A 16951-nucleotide genomic window follows, 5' to 3' on the forward strand; every position below is an offset into this window, starting at 1 on the left:
ATCCAGTTATTTTGACAGTCTAGTTCACTGTTGGACAACAAGAATGATTTGATGAAGACTTCGTGAGGTTACTTGCACCAGTGAATCATCTTCGATGATGATCACTAATCCATTGTAAAACAAAATTCTTAGTAAACAAGAAAAATTCTTGCATCAGTTTTTTGTTTGGTCCTTTTATTCTCATTACTGGATTCCAGAACCGGAATTTGGATACAAGAAACTGTTAAATCAACTGCATTCTTTCCTTTTTTTTCAATTTAATTTTGTGAATAGACTGTCAGATCACACATGTCTTTGATATTTATTCTTGCTATATGTGCAGGTGTTAAAAGCCATCCTGTTGACTGGCTTTTGGAAGCAGTGTGAATTTCTTTGACAAATCTCTTATGATATGGCACAGAACTCTCGTAATTTATGAGTACTTGGACTTCTAAATGTCTGTGCCAGTCTACATCATATTGAGAAGGACAAATTTTTATCCGTCTAAGTGTGATTTGGAAGCAACTTCTCTACTTCCATGAAAATGAGAGTATAGAATGAACTGAAACATTTTGTTGTCAGATTTTAAAATATGTGATGGATATCAGATTCTCATCTATGGTGAATGTGCTCAGAATGTTCTGCTGTACTCTGAGCTTGAAATCTGTTTTAAAACTACTGAAATATGGGTTGTTCTGTAGAAAGTGCAAATAATGAAGGTCTATTATGTGTTTTTATTGCTGGTGCAAATTTGTTTTTTAAAAAGGGTCAAGAGAAAAGGAAGGTTCATCACTGTCACAGTAATGCGTCATCATTTAGCAGCAGTAGCATGTCTTTCCTGAGTATCATTTTAGAAGTGTTTGTAACTATATACTTGTCCTTTTGTAAATCAAAGCATTTTAAAAGATGGGGAAGTGTGAAAAGGCCCCTGTTTAGGCATTAGAAACAATTCAGCTACACAGGAGATACATGGATTGATTGCTTAGGAAATAGTGGCAACTCAGTAAAGAATGGGATTTCACACTGTATGAAAGCTTCACAGTTTAAAAGATGTTTCACTTGGAAAAGCTTCTTATCACATTGTCAATTTCCTCAACTATTTCTTTCTCTGGAATTTCAAGGTATTGTCTAAGTACTCTATAGATACCTTGTTTTTTAACCTTAAGTGATTATTTGCATTGTAGGTGTTTATATGTTATTATTTAGGCCAACTGCTTCATAAAAGTATTTTAAACCACTAATATGTGTGTTTCATTAGATTTCTTGAATGTGTGGAACTGGGGAATGTAACAGATTAAAATTATTAGTGGTTTTGTTGGTGGATTTCTTTGTGTTTGGTTGGTTGGGTTTTTTTTTCACAAATGTCCTATGTGTTGAATTGTATTTCAGTTCTCTGCACTTTCTGTTGACTGCCAGTCTTTGGTCCAGGCCCTTCAGGAATTGCCTCTGCATCTGAGGYTGAATGTACCTGCTGACCTTGTGCAGGTAATGCTGTGAAATTTCACAAGAAAATGTAAATATTTTATGAGAAATGATGCATGCAAGAATGATTAGTCTTCAAACATAAGTAGAATGCATTCCTTTAGACTGGCATGTTATGTGGCATGTAATGCAGGATAACCCACTATCAACACATTGTGTGTGCTCATTTGGCTTTAAACAAAATGCTTGGATGAGCAGCAAATGAGATTTGAAACCAGGTATAAGTGTTTGACATGGAATGATTGTACTGTCTTGGTGTTTGCTTCTCTTGTTAGCAGCTGTTAAAAGCTTGCTCCAAAATTTTTTGAATGCTTTCAAATTCTTCCTGCTAATTTTTTTTAATTATGATTTAATCTTCTCCATAGTTAATACCAACATACATAGTTCTTTCCCATGAATCAATCGGTAGAACTGTCAATTTTACAGGTGAAGAAAATGTCATTTATGCTCCAGTGGTGGGAGGAGGGAGGTGGCAACAATATTAGTAAAGCATTCCTTCAAACTGTGAAAAAGAAAATACTAATGTAAGGGCAAAAGAGCCAGTGAAACTTAAATATAAAACCAAAATTCTTAAAAGGAGCCATCTGTCCAAGCAAGGAGAAATATGGCCATTACAGAAGGATTAAGACTAGCCCTGAGGAGAAGGACTTGGGGGTGTTTGTGAGTGAAAAGCTCAACATGACTCTGCAATGTGTGCCGTGTTTCAAAGGAAACCTGATGAGCAGGTTGAGGGAGGTGATTCTCGCTGTCTGCTCTGCCCTTGTGAGATCTCACCTGGAGTGCTTCATCCAGCTCTAGGGTCTCCAGGGCAAGAAAGACATGAACAAAGCTTATCAGAGGCCTGAAGCRTATCTCCAGTGAGAGTTGGGGCTCTTCAGCCTGGAGAACAGAAGGCACCAGGGAGATCTCACAGCTCCTTCCAGGACCTTAAGCAGGCCKACAGAGCAGAGCTGGGGAGGGGCTTTTCACAAGGGCATGCACAGATAGGACAGAAGATATGTCTTTAAGCTGAAGGAGCTTTGGTTTAGATTAGATTTCAGGAAGAAGTATTTTACTGTAAGAGTGGCGAGGCACYGGAACAGCTTTCCTAGAGAAGTTAGGGATTCCCCATCTGTGGAAGTGTTCAAGGACAGGCTGGATGAGGCTTTAAGCAATCTGGTCTAGTGGAATTCCCTGCCCATGGCAGGTGGCTTGGAACTAGGTAATCTTTAAAGGTCTCTTCCAAACCAAACCATTCTGCAATTCTATCAATCACTATCTGTGTTAGCATACAGTCACATATTCTGTAATAAGGGATAAAAGGAACTTGTATTTTTTTGTTTGCTTTTGTAAAAATATCAAGGTAACTTTAGTTTACTTCTGAATTTGATTCTGTTCAAGTTCAGTGTACCTTCTTAAATGATCAAATACAGCAAGTATGCATTATAATACAAATTAGAATAGTAATAATAGATAATCCTTACAAGAACTCAAGTCCTTTCTTGTATTCTTAGGCATCAACACCTCAGGAGATTCCACAGATGAAATCTAAAATTTTTGAAGATGGGAAGAAGAGAGAGCAGCTATTTCGACAGTCTCTGGCTCAAAGTGAAACCTTGTTGGTCTCCCATCCTGTTGGTAATTCTGTTACTCCTTCAGAACCTGGAAGTAAAAATGGTTCTAGAGCAAATGAAAGAGAATCATTTCAGAGAGTCCATCCACTATCAAATCAAAACACTGACCATTTGGATGAAGAACTAGATCTTCTCCTGAATTTAGAGGCTCCCATTAATACAGAAGATAGACCTGTGTCAGGTACATTACCCTGCAGCGTATCAACTGAGAAAGATTTGAAAGTGGATTGTAAGGATAATGGTAAGTTTTTCTCCCCAGCGTGCCCTTCTTTAATTTCCATTGCTCTCTCTCTTGGTGATGTTTTTGAATTTTTGATTAGCCAGTCAACAGTACCACTATGATCATCTCTGTCACACTGCATTTCRTTTATCTGGAGCTGTGTTCTGACCTATTTGTTTATATTGTTTTAATTCCTCACTAAACTGAAGTTTCACCATTGTCGGTTCACTTTAAGTGAAATTCTTCTGCAAAACAGCATTGAGTTTATGATTTAGCAAAAAAGACAAATTTTAAAAGAAAAGTATACTCCTAGAGAATTTTATTGCAGGGAAGATAAGCCTTTAGTTCACTGTGCTACCAAAGTGTACAGAAGAATTGACAGCTATTTCTGATGGCTTCTCCTAAATACTAGTTTCAAACTTTACTAGCATTGATTCTACAAAGTTAAGTTTAGCATGGAAACTTTTTTTGGAATAAGACACATTGTTCTTCAAGGAGAGATTGTGTTTAAATACAGTCAGTTGTGCATTAAAAGCAAAACCATGCAGGACAGAGGTTGGAATTGCTTCCAGATTTTCAAGTCTGTTCTTTTCACTTTTCTAGAGCCTTTGAAAGTAGATAGGCCTGAAGAGAAGAGCACATCATCCCAGCAACAGCAAGGTACATCTAAAGATGTTACTGAAGAGGAGCTTGAAGATTGGCTGGACAGCATGATTGCCTGAAGCTCACATTTTCTCATATGAATAATTGAATATAGCAAACATGACATAGAAAGTTGGCGCTTTCTTTATTTCCTTTTTATTTCCTTTCTCTGTATGCCAAATGCCTGGGCTTTTTTGCTGGCACTTAAAATTTTGTGCAACCAAAACTAATTTAGATGAGTTTGAAAATTGTTGAAGACTAATGATGTATTTAGAAAGGTCTAAAACTTGTGGTGAAATTAAGAGTTTTCTTTGCTAAAGAAGCAGGCTACAGTGCACAAAGAGAACAGTTATTTCAGCTTGTACTTGCTTGATGTAGTCCTTAAAATAAAGCTGTGGATGAACAATGAATACATGTGTTTTTAGTCACCATTGTCACAGAACTCCATATTGTAGAGAAAAGGGAAAGATGACAGCAACAGTAATATTTGGTTTGTAATACTTTATTGCAGTGGGCACTTTTTATTAGAAGAAAAAAAAATGCATAATCTTAGCAACTTCTACTTGCAGGTGACCATAGAGCGTTGTTTTATCTTGGCCTAAGATTTAAATTGTGTTCATTTTGATACAGTGTATGTCTTTTAAGAGCAGCATCTAATAAGCTGTCGTTGAAGGTAGTGTATAAACAAACTTCAAGTGCAGTTTGATACAGAAAGACAGAAAAGCAATACAGTTAATGGGTCTGTTCATCTAGAACACTAACAGAAATAAAAAGTTTGCATAGCTATGTCTACAGAGGTTTTAAGGCACTTTAATGTTTCAAGGTTGACAAAGTGTTTGAAAATGATTTCTTTTTAACTGCTTAAAGCTTTTCAAACTGTATCTTAATACATTCACTAGCAAATACTATGGGGAAAAACTGGATAGCAGTTAGTTGGACTATTTCTTCTGAGGTACTACGGCCTCTGATGTTCAAGTTCTTCAATGTCAAATGTGCAATTAAGATGCCTTTTAGCCCTTTCAACTGTACTGCCAAACACCAGGTTAATGATGTGGTTAAAAAGTTGTTATAATTTTAGGCCATGTTTGAACTGGAAGGCTTAAATTAATCTGGCATAGTTTTTTCCTAATTAAAATTCCAACAAAAACCTGTTTCATACATGGTAGGTACAAAAAGCCTCTGAAATAGTGTCAAATTTTATCTGTGTCTTGAAATTTAAAGACATTTAAAGCAAATACAAGCTGTGAAATTACACCATGAAAAGTATAGACTTTTTTTGTGTATACTGGATCTTAGCAGTTCATGAATAAATAATTTCTTTTGTGGTATTAGCCAAGTTGATCCTCATACTGTTTTCGGAAGCAGTCCCCTGCTGGGAAGAAATCCCAACATCTTTCTTGGTACATCTTCCACACAAATGATTCCTGAAAATGAGAAAGAGTATTTAATTTAACAGTCACAGTGCACTTAGTGTTGCAGATAAACCTTTAACAATAACCACATACTGTGCCTATTTCCATGGAGTAAAACTGTAAAGACACTGGAACTCAAAGGATTGTAACTAAGTAATGTTTATAAAAGTTTTATACTTCTCTTGATTCAGTACTACTGAAATTTAAGCTCTATAATGGTAAAATATCTAAGTATAAATCAATCTATTTATATCAGAGCAAACTTGCTCATAAATCTGTATATAAGCAAATGTGTTTTCCTTTGAATGGAAAACAAAGGTACTTTTGTAGCATTTGCCTGAGCTTCTTATTAGAGATATGATATAATTAAATCCTAGATTTTTTTTTCTTATTTATTTACCTTTAGGGCTTAACAATGCTAAACATACAGATACCCAAATCCCTATCTACATATACATAGACATTTTGATGACAAATAAAGTAGCTTAACTGCTTAAGCCTTTTGGGAATAAACTACACCTGGTGCATTTGAGATTTTCTTTTCTGAGGTAAGATGACAGTAAGATCACTAGTAACTGACTTCAGACAGAGTTGATTGCTGGGCGAAATAGCACAATGCATCATCCCCCCCACCCCCTTTTGTTTTAACCCTTCTTTTCTTTTGCTGGCAGTAGACTCCTGGGGAGAGTGGCATCATCCCCACTTCTCAACGGCACATCAGTTCCACCTGCTGGTACACAGCAACAGGGCTCRAGAAGATAAAAATGTTGAAAGATAAACTTAAGGAAAACCATTTAGTTTCTACTCACCTGGCCAGTATGCTCGGTTTCATCCTTGTTAATTAGATACATTAAGAAGAACCTGAAACAAGCATATGAAGTGGGTATTAATGCAGGAGGCATAACAAGAGACGTAACATTGTCTAGTCCAGGGTATGTGAGGAAGATTATGCCAACCCACAAAGCAATGACACTGCTAGGCATTTAAAGTGCCTATTTTAAGGGAGAAAACTTTGTCCTGGAGCATGTCTCCTGTGGAAGTAAGTGCTAACAGACAAAAAATCTATAGATGTAGAAAAATGCAGTTTATCATCTCCTTCATTTCGCTGTTAGTAGCAATACCTGAATTAAGCATATGCCAAATTCTATGTACATATGCTCTAACATCTCACCTTGGAAGGAGTTACTATGGCTACTGCATGAGAAGTACAAGTGTGGTAAATACTGAGCTGCACCAGGAATTCTGAATACTCCTGTTGTACAGCTCATAGGTTGAGGCTATCCTTCCCCAGCACCTGTGCTCAGTCGAATATGGAGAGTTTCAGGAACACAGTAGAGAACCAACTGTGAGCTGTTTACAGGTCATACCACTCATGTTGGGACACTTTTGATGCAGTGCTTTTGGAGTTAAGCTTAGGATGTGCTTTCATTGTGAAGGAAGGAAAGTACATTGACTTTAACAATTGCCTAATTAAAGGGAAACCTGGTTAAAAAAATTGTTCACTATATATTCTAATATGAAGGAAATTTTTAATTTTAGTGTGAATTCAGAAGTGCCCATGTACCAGTTAAGCAATTCAATATAGTAAGAAAAGCTTGGATGTTGTAGACTGGTAAAAATATGGATATTAATGGAAATTTTCATCACATATGGCAACGGATTTTGTCYGTGTCATTTGCTATGCAAACAATCATGTAGTCTCCACTCCAGGAGGCAGACTTTTTAGTTTTCTTTAATTTAAAAAATTTCAGATGCAGTATTCCAAAGCCATAGTGCTGTAAGACTTTACCAGCTTCTTTGCTTCTGCTGGCACATTGCTAATATAATTTATCTTTGTATTAGTAATTAATCAAGTTACAACAAGATCCACTTTTTTATTATCCTCCTAAGTCTTCTCTATATTTATTAATGAAAGTGGAAGAGCAGTCTCTTGGGGGTCTGTGGTATAGCCTAAACATCTACAGCTCCTGAGTGCTTCAAGTTTTCAAAAAGCTCCACTGTCACAAAAGAACTACAGGATCAGAATTGTTAATTATTTTTGGAGCTTATCTTTCAAGAACTTTCTACAAGTGCCTTTATTTGCTTTGTTTTGGTTTTGGTTTTATTTTTGGCAAATTGAAACTGATTTTCTATGATCTCATCAGCATTACCAGCCCCCAGAAGTCACTTGCAAAAATCAAAACTTCCAAACTAAAGCAACTTATTAAACTGTCCCCTCTTCTCCCCCATACCTGGCTCTCCTTTCAGCAAAGTTAGTAGCTGATGTGCCTTCTGGTCTCATTCTTTTAAGGTTTGTTATGTGTAAGGTGAACACTTTAAAGATAACCAAGCTGTGTGGAATAGAGGAGCGGAGACCAGAAGGGAGAGGAGATATTCCTCAGTTTTACAGAATTCTGTCTTGGGATTTTCAGCAAAGTGTGCACCTAAATTACACTACATCTGAAAGGTCTCTTTCTCACAATTCCAGTTGTAAAATGTACTTACAGATAGTTTGCCAGATTATGTTCTTGCAAAGTGTGTGTTTCAAAGCCGTGTGGGGTTGTGTCAAAATAGTCATTGCCGATTCCACAAATAAAGCATTTGGTCTGAAATCAAAAGTTGTGGTTACAGATGAATTTTATCTCAAAGACACTAACTGGTAACAATCTAGTTAGTGAAATGAAAGAGAAATGAAAAATGGAATGTGCTTCCTACCTCCATGTCTTCTCTCACTTGTTCTTGCTGGTCTCTTAATTCACCAAAAGCATCGATAATCAGACCTATTTCAAACAGAAAAGTAGCAACACTTCAGTACTTAGCAATATTCATATTGCAAGTAACGTCAGCCAGTCATCCTCCACTGTCTTGAATTTAGTGTATTTATACATAGAGGCACAATCTGGAGTGTGGAAAGACTTTCCTGTGCTTTATTATAGTCCATTTAACCTTACATAAGCTCATCTCTTTTTTTCCCCTGAATGAAATTAATTTTCACTCTCCTTCTCATGAAACTCATGTATCCCAGCTCTTGTTCAATAAAGACAGCTCTGCTCTCATAGCCCACCTTGGCCAGTTTGTAAGTCTGCTTCACATTTGAATGATTTTTTCATTTTCAAAGTAATAAGAAAAGAATTGGATTTTTCTGGGAGCTGTGACATTTGTAACTTTTTCTCAGTTTAGATGCATTGCATTTTTTTCTTTACCACCAGACTGCCATAAAACCGTGGTGTTTTTCCTAACAGCCTCAGAAGAGTTTATGCAATGAGTGCTGAATGCTGCCTCTCACTGAAGAGGGGTGTTGTTTGCTGCAAACCAATTAAAACTGCAAATCAGCCTCTAAAGAAAGGAGGAAATGGCTATGTGTCCCTGTCATTTACCCTTTCCAAGGAGAAAGCTTCAATTCCCAGCCAGCTGTGGTGATTCTAAGTGAAAAGTGGGAAGAGTGTCTTCAGCAAGGCTCTCCTAAGTTTGAATGCTTAGTATAGGAAGAACAGTGATCCTGCACAAGCTTCATCATTGCTGGATACTTGTAAAAGTGTTCATAAACACTGCACAACCCGGGTAAGTTACACTCCTTGTACTTTGACTTTGTGTAATACTTGGGACATTATGTATTAATTAATATAAAATTATTACTTTCAGAATTAATGATTTTATAAACTTAGAAATGAGTCTTTACAGCAATACTGCTAAATTTACCTCAAACATAACTATGGTTTACAGTGACAAACGGATTTTGAACCATGTCTACTACAGTTAGTAGTGGTACCTTGAATAATGGCCAGTAGGATAACGATGACAAAGAAGAAAAATGTGATGTCAAAGACGATTCGATACATTTCATAAGGGTCTCCAGCAGGGTCCTCAATTTCATCTCCAATGCCACCACCAGCTCTTACACCCACATACATGTGGAACAGGTAACACTAAAAAAGAGACAAGAAAATTGCAGATGTATTTACCATTAATCATTCTATTGGAGCTTTTTTCTTATTTTAAAAATTCTGCTCTGATAATTCTCTTGATAATTTGTTGTAACAAGAATACATAATATTCCTCATGTATCATACACACTGCACCAAAAATCTGTTCCTAACTAATGTGATTCCACCTTGAGGGATACTTACTAAGGGGGAATCAGCATCAGCTGTTACCCACTCCGCACTCCCTGGGTCTTTCACACTGAGATGATTTTGGGGGTGGTTTTATTTGTATTTTCTGTATTCAACTATATTCTACTCCTTATATTAATTCCTAAGGTGCTACCTTGCTTTGAGTAAGTAGAGGACATCTTTTGGTCTTGCAATGAAGTTTAGAAATGTGGAAAATATTTAATAATCTGTATATTTAAACTATGTAAGTATATTGGAATGGAATATTCTGCCAGAGTGATCAGCTATTGATGTTCCTGTATGATTGGCTACAGAATTTTGTAAACCATTTCAGCCACACAGTGTGGGTTAAAAACAGTATCAGTCTCTGAGTACAGTCAGTTTTCTGGAGTCACATTAGACAGCAGTGGGCGTTAAATAATGAGTATAGAACTTGGCACTAGCAAACACTAAACAGAAGTATACATCCATTTTTATAATACTGATGACATAAGATGCTAGTACTAGTTTAATAATGCTTAGAAATGTAACTTAGAATTTACCTTACTTGATAGAGTGGTTTAAAATGTAGTACAGTTTTATTATGCTAATTACTCCTACACCATAGTTATATTTTATAACCACACCATAGTGTCCAACTCACAGAGTTTGGGCAGATTTCACACGTTCTGCAATTTGCATGTCTAACCTGCACTAAGTGTTTAAAAGAACGTTCAGGAGTAGGGAAGATCATTCTGTGAAGTCTGTGATACACCTCTGCTCTGAGCTATTTTATTCTATCTTTGGCATATAATGCAGGGCAGAGAGTTTCTGTCCCATGGGAGATATCAGCTCTACAAATTAAATAAAAACTCAGAATATTACATTTTTAATACCTGAATTCATGTTTTCTGTATACAGTAAGAAAATCAAATCCTGTTCATAAATTAATATGTATCTGTACAGCATGTGATATTTTGGCAGAAATCACATTCAAATGGCAATGGGTAGAAATCTGATTGTAAATTGGTATCATAAGATTATCACTCATAATAAGTTGTAATTTCTGCTTTCTCACCCTTGACTTCTTTCTTCATGACTAAATTATTAATTGTAATTTTGGAGCAGACTTTTATAACTAATGCTAATATCATCATATAATTCATCTAACCTGGATAAGGACAGGTTTGCAAGTCTCACTTGCAAACATTGGAAACAAGTGGGGTTTATTTGTGTTGTGACAACACAGCTTCTTTTAGCAGCTCTGACCAGTTGGTCAAGAAATTCCTTTTTTACTTTGAGGATTACTTTTTACTTTTCATTTCTACTTTGAGGGTTTACCATCCTCAGCTGTAAAAGCATTGCAGCAAATCATACACCACAGAATTTAGGAGAAAAACTCAGAATATCTTGCTTTGCGTCATCTATTAGCTGTTGAGTTCAGACCACTGGAGAATGCAGAGGGGATGTCAAGACTATTCATATTTCCAAAATGATATGTATCAAGAAGAAGAAGAACTCAATGGATTTAACACATCCCTCCTGACTTATCATTCTATCTAAAGTATCCATTTGAAAATTCAGGATGATATTAGAGGCATGCAGGTGATGTTTTAGTTACCGTCATCATGTCATCACATTTCATGTCTGGTTCATCTTCATCTTCACTTTTGTTGTAGAATTTGCGGAAGAAGTTGAAGGCCACCACGGTGTAAAGATACACCACCACAGCGAGGAGGCCCACAGTGAGCACAAGCTGTGTGTGGAGACATGACAGGAAAAGCAGGTTCCAATTTAGTTTTGTTAGAAGAGACATGCCAGCTTGTTGCATTGCCTTAAATATTGAAAATGGGTCACATTGTACCTTTCCAATAAGGAAACTAAAGATAGCACTTGTGTATCACCAAAGCAATTTTTGCACTCTTAAAATTACAGTAACTTGAAACACTGGATATACAATAAAATATTAAAAATAAAACTCTTTACATAATTTGACAGATAATTGCAACTGGGACTTAGTAGGGCTGATAACCACTTATCATAGTCTATTTTCTGTTCTAAAGCTGTTTAGCAAAGCTGTTGATAAAATGGATAGAAAAAATTTTCGTTAAAAGTAAGTAATTTCCAGGTCTTGCTTTTAAGCAAACAAAATCATTAGGTGAAAAAGTTTAGCAGTTAGTGAGACTAGATTATATTGTCTGTCGAAGTTGGTGTTAGAAGATAAAGCTCTGGAGAGAAGTTACTGAAAACTACATATTTTTAAGAATGCAAAAACCAGTATTTACTCTTTTAAAAGAAACATAAGAGTATTGAAGAACAAGCTGATCAATTATCACTATCTGCAGATCTGTCAGCTCCCAAAGTGAACATTTCAATTTTAGAAATCTGCAGCTGTCTTTCAGTGTTCAAATCTACTAGCCAGAAAGGCAACAGGATTAGAAAAACTAATCTTTGTTTAAGAAGTAGTGAAAAACCATGGTCTTGGGTTCAAAGTTTCGTCAACTTTGCTCAGTTTTGACTTTTACATTTAAAAAAAACTCATTAAAAATATACCAGTCATTGCAATCATTAAAACTAATATGAGTTTGGTCATCTTGAAGATAAAATAGACAGGATAAAACCAGATCTTTCATTTGTTTTTGTAATGATACACATCATCACCTTCTGTGGGTATATTTTTATGCCTCTTCCAAAACATCATGTGGTTTAAAATGTTTTGACAAATCTAGCAGGGCATTGGAGTGGGCTTAGAATATATGTTACTGCATTTGAGAAGGAATGGAATGTGTATGTTTGAAATTGTATTTTGGGGAAGATCTGTTAGATTTCTAAAATGTAAGTTAAAAACTAACTGTAACGCTTGAGTTTTGTTGTTATGCTAGCTAGGAACATAGAGTCTTTAAAGATTAGAGAATGATTCTCTTTGGAAATTTTTTAGTAATTAGTTTTGGAAGTACACTTTATGAACCTGATTTTCTCATGGCAAAGCAACACAGAAGTGTATTCCACAGGACAGAATGCCCACACCTTTAAGCCTATTATTACTAGCCAAATATTGGATTCTCAGATCATAATACTCCTGCAGCTAAGGAGGGATTGTGTATTATTATTTATCACTGAGCATATAGCAGAAGCTGGGGAATTAATATTTTTGTTTTTTTTTTAAATGATGTGTTTTATATTTTGAGGGAAACTTCTTTATCAGCACTTGGTGGGCATAGATTGTTCACATGGTGCTGCACAGATTATTAAAATGTCATGGGATTTAACATGTATTAAGTATGCTGCAGAAGATATAATGGGATCTGTTCTTCAATCATATCATGATAAAAATGAATTGCATTCCAATATTTCTGGTACAACCATTTTTTTTCCTAGTACTTTTACAAAATGTGTTTATTTTCCAACCTTTGCATGTAGCACTAACCTGTTTGCCATTGTGAGTGACTGAAGACAAAATAGTTCGCAATGTCTTGAAACCCATAGCAATATCCAGCAGATGAGCAGCAAAGAAGAAGTTGTTGTAGTGTCCAAGGATAGACATGGTCGTGTACCAAGCTAAGTATAAAAATGACTGCAGAGAAAGTAAAAGGTGGCAGAGGATTAGCAKCTGTTGATGTGGATTACTGGACCCAGAGCAAGCTTTTTTTAAGTCACTGAAGTTGTTGTAGCAGGACACTTGGCCTATGTAGGGATGAAACGGCTCAAACTTCACCCTACTTGTGAATATTACCACTGCTGGAGGGAGATGTCACACTGCTTTTGGTGTTGAAAAGTGCTCAGATCAGCCTCACTCAGCAATCCCAAAACCTGACATCACAAGGGTGTGAAAACCGTGTGTATCCTGACAGCTACTGGCACTGGCAGGGATGTGGAAGGCTGGTGCTTCCTGACAGAGGAAGCTGTCAGTGGTAGTATTAATAAACTTATTTAAAGATAGATGCTGCTCTGCTGAGCAAGCATGACTAGCCTGGGGACACAGGACTTGCACTCAATCACTTCATGTTGTAAAAGCTCAGTCCCACTTGTTAACAGCACGGATTTCAGCACTCCAAGGCGTGTGTGTGTGTAGATTCTTGAGTGGGAGYGCTCCCCATTTACTTCTGAAATGCTGACATTGTATCAGTGGTGAGGAGGTGCATATTGCTTTTTAGAATCAAAACTAAAATTCTGTCATAAATTAAAGCAATTTGCTACAAGACAGAAAAAAAATATTAAAATGGTTCTGTGATGCAATATTATTTGTGTATATTTGTTTAAAATAAAAGCAGATGGTGGAAGGCATACAATCGTGTTTAGAGTAAGTGATGCATATTCTTCTAGGGTAACATACTCACATTATCCGTGAAAACAACTCCAAGCTTCCAAATGTGGTACTTTGTATCAATGGAGCTTAGCCTAGAAAATACAAAATTTTTGAAATGCATAAATGTTGAAAATAAGTATTGAGTTCTGTATTTATACAGCAAACTCGTTTTGGCACACAGATTTTTTAGCTAAAGGTGGTCATATAAATTAACTTCATTTTTTGAGTGATGCAGGTGCTTAATTTTTCAGAGAGTATTCATTAATTCTGAGCACCCATAAAAAATTTCTAAACTAACGAAACCAGTAACAATTTCAGGAGGAGTGATACTGCCATATTCCAGACTTAAAAAATTAAAATGTGTGCCAAAAGTACTGATATGTGAAATGCAGATTGCCTGAATTCAAGAGATAAGTGTTCTGCCTAGTGTAAAATATTGCCAGCATGACCAAGAGAAAAGGTAATGCCTTCTGCAAATATTATTCTTATTCTAAATACTTTATTAGCGACAATGGCATGCAAAGGGAAATCTTGTGCATCTTGAACATTGAGAAAACCAAGTCTTGTAGAAGCATAAATAATTTGGGACTGGGACACTTTCAAACCCTTGTCTTGACTAAGTCAGGAAAGCATTTCTGCATTTGTACTAGACACCTGTTATCTAGGTATTTATTATCAATACTTTTTCTGTCCTTTGGTTTATAAAATCTGTTTTAAGACCTTTTAAATGCTATATTAATTATTGTTTAAAATAAAAGAGTGGCCAACTATATCAGTCAGCATAAACTCATTGGGATTTTTTCTTACTTTTATAACACAAGTAGGTTTTAGAACAAATAGAAAGCTATTTTATTTTATTTCCACACTAGAAAGATTTATCCATTTGAATTTTCCATGCTGAGGAAATAAATCACAACAGTTCCAAAATGAAATCCATTTTTGTCTTTGATGGTGAAGTTATACCAAAACATAAGTTGTCTGTGAAGTTCAAAAGTCATACCATGACACCAGAGATGCCTCTTCTGGTTCACTCTCCTCCACTGGACTAAAATCAAGGGCACTTTTGTCCAAACCCAGAAGTTCTGCAATGCGCTCTGCTCCGTATAAGTCTCCGTACTTGTTGATAACCTAAAAATGGAAGAGAAGCTTTTGCTCAGAGAAACTCCTTGGTGACATTCACCTACTTTAGACCAGTAGTTGTCAGGAATTTAAAAAAAAAAAAAAAAAACAAAAAAAAAAAAAAAAAAAAAAAAAAAAAAATAAAAAAAAAAAAAAAAAGCCCTTCACAATTAACACTACTAGAACAGTAAGAACTCCCAGGAAACCAGGGGAGCATAAAAAAGAAAAATAGAAGCATTAAAGGCTATTATCTGAAAGCTTATGTATAATTTGCTGTCATTTAAGCTGGCATGTTTTTCTTTTTTTAGGGCGATGAGGGGGCTTTGTATCCTAAAGATGACAATGATTGTAAATTAGATCTGCTGGCTGATTGACAGCACAAAGTTATTTCAAATGTCTGTGTCTAGGAAGGAAACCACAGCCTTCTGTCTTCCTCCCTCCTCCCACCTACGCTGCAGCTGCCTGTTCACCAAGACATTTAACATAACAATGACTTCCATAAAACACATTTCAATGGTTCTCAGTTGTCTATTTACGTGTACAGAGGCATATTATATGGATATCCAAATTAACCAAGTAGTAGATTATTGTTCTGAATAACATAATAGAAATATTAAATGCCTACCTTCCGTTTTACAAATTTGTCCCAGTAATTGTTAGGGAAGGACCTACACAGATAAAGTAAAGGTATTTCAAGTTATTTAACTTGTTAGGGGAAAGTAAAAAAAAAACAAAACCAAAATAAGAGAAAATATCATGTTCCTGAACACTGCAAATTTTGGTATCATTTCATTCACTCACTGCACTTCAAATTATGGGAATGATTTCATGTGGACAACACCTGTTACTAATCTTAATTTGCTGCAATATCATCTGCTCCTTCCACACCCCTCTTATTTTTCCTATCAACAAATAGGACTGTCTACAAAAGGACAGCAGGCTAAATACTATGACCTAATAAGACTATCAATTCCATAATTGCAGGTTAGTAATAGCAATCATTCCTAAATAAACACTTTATCACTCCTAGCCATAAAAATCAAACCAGACAATGATTTTCAGAGGAAAATAAGAGAAACTTGAAGCATAAATAATTTTATACTATGCTCCAATTTTTACCTTTCTGAACTGGAATTCTGAATGAAATTACTCCAAATAAAGGCAAATGCTTCTAGTGACTCAGACAGATGTTATATTCTAGTCCAGTGCTCTGTATTATTTATTTTCTTGATTTCTCAGGCTTTTAAGCAAAGTACATCATAGTGTCGCCAACTTGTGTCTATCTCCTTTTCCAACAAACATCTGATAATTTGTCAGGGTTCCTCTTTTGCATTTTAAATTACTTTTTCTCATTTACAGAAAGCACATTTCAGTATATACAGAACACTGAGTACGCTCCAGCAGTGGTTATTCTGATTGTACAGTACCAGCACTAAACTTTGAAACTCTAGTTAACATCAGAGGGAAGGATTAGGCTGCTTAAATTAGCCTTAGTCTTTTGTTTAACTTCAGTAGAGAGTGCAACATGCTGAAAACAGACTGTACAGTATGTCATTAGGGATAAACTGACAATACATTTCATTAATTTATGCGTCTTTTTGTTGACTGATATCTAGACAAGTTGCTAATCACTAGTGAAAGAAGCTAGTAGGAAAATAAGCAAGCTCTCCAGTTTACCAATTACCTTGTCTTGTAACTTCAATGATATATGTTAGTCCATACTGCTGACTGAAATTAGGGAAAATTGTTAAAATTCAGGTGTAGGAAAACAAAGCATTCAAGACTTTCCAGTATTTTAGAGATTCTAATCATAGAATCATAGTTGGAAGGGACCTTAAAGATCACTAGTTCCAGCCCCTGCCATGGCCAGGGCCACCTTGCACTAGACCAGGTTGTTCCAAGGCTCAACCAGCCTGGCCTTACACCTCCAGAGATGGGGCATCCACAACTTCTCTGGGCAACCTGTGCCAGTGCCTCGCCAACTGTTATAGTAAAGAATTTCTTCCTATTAGCTCATCTAAATTCTGAAAAACAGCCTGTAGTCAAGGCATTCTTTCCAGGGAAGAGAGCTGAGATGCTGTATTTGTGTGTGTGTGTGTGTCACTCTG

At 36.0% G+C, this 16951-nt stretch overlaps 2 protein-coding genes across 2 annotated transcripts in view; one reads left to right on the top strand and one right to left on the bottom strand.

The window, feature by feature from the left end:
• The window catches only part of AVEN (apoptosis and caspase activation inhibitor), a gene marked incomplete at its 5' end in the record, with an annotated part of 83069 nt that extends 77866 nt beyond the window's left edge, over positions 1–5203 (top strand). Inside the window, 3 exons of the mRNA XM_057375079.1 lie at positions 1369–1464; positions 2955–3315; positions 3898–5203. Of these exons, the coding sequence (XP_057231062.1) occupies positions 1369–1464; positions 2955–3315; positions 3898–4016 (576 nt within the window). The remainder of the gene's footprint in view (positions 1–1368; positions 1465–2954; positions 3316–3897) is intronic.
• A 61-nt stretch (positions 5204–5264) lies between these two features.
• RYR3 (ryanodine receptor 3) overlaps positions 5265–16951 on the bottom strand; it is a 155507-nt gene continuing 143820 nt past the window's right edge. Inside the window, exons 97-106 of the mRNA XM_057375080.1 lie at positions 15469–15511; positions 14725–14852; positions 13756–13816; positions 12846–12992; positions 11040–11174; positions 9097–9253; positions 8043–8107; positions 7833–7933; positions 6158–6209; positions 5265–5360 (exon numbers count right to left, since the gene is read on the bottom strand). Coding sequence (XP_057231063.1) covers positions 5265–5360; positions 6158–6209; positions 7833–7933; positions 8043–8107; positions 9097–9253; positions 11040–11174; positions 12846–12992; positions 13756–13816; positions 14725–14852; positions 15469–15511 — 985 coding nt within the window. The remainder of the gene's footprint in view (positions 5361–6157; positions 6210–7832; positions 7934–8042; positions 8108–9096; positions 9254–11039; positions 11175–12845; positions 12993–13755; positions 13817–14724; positions 14853–15468; positions 15512–16951) is intronic.

Source organism: Malurus melanocephalus, unplaced genomic scaffold (genome assembly GCF_030028575.1).
Source record: "Malurus melanocephalus ecotype Western Australia unplaced genomic scaffold, MMel_1.1 scaffold_238, whole genome shotgun sequence".
Classification (NCBI taxonomy): domain Eukaryota; kingdom Metazoa; phylum Chordata; class Aves; order Passeriformes; family Maluridae; genus Malurus; species Malurus melanocephalus.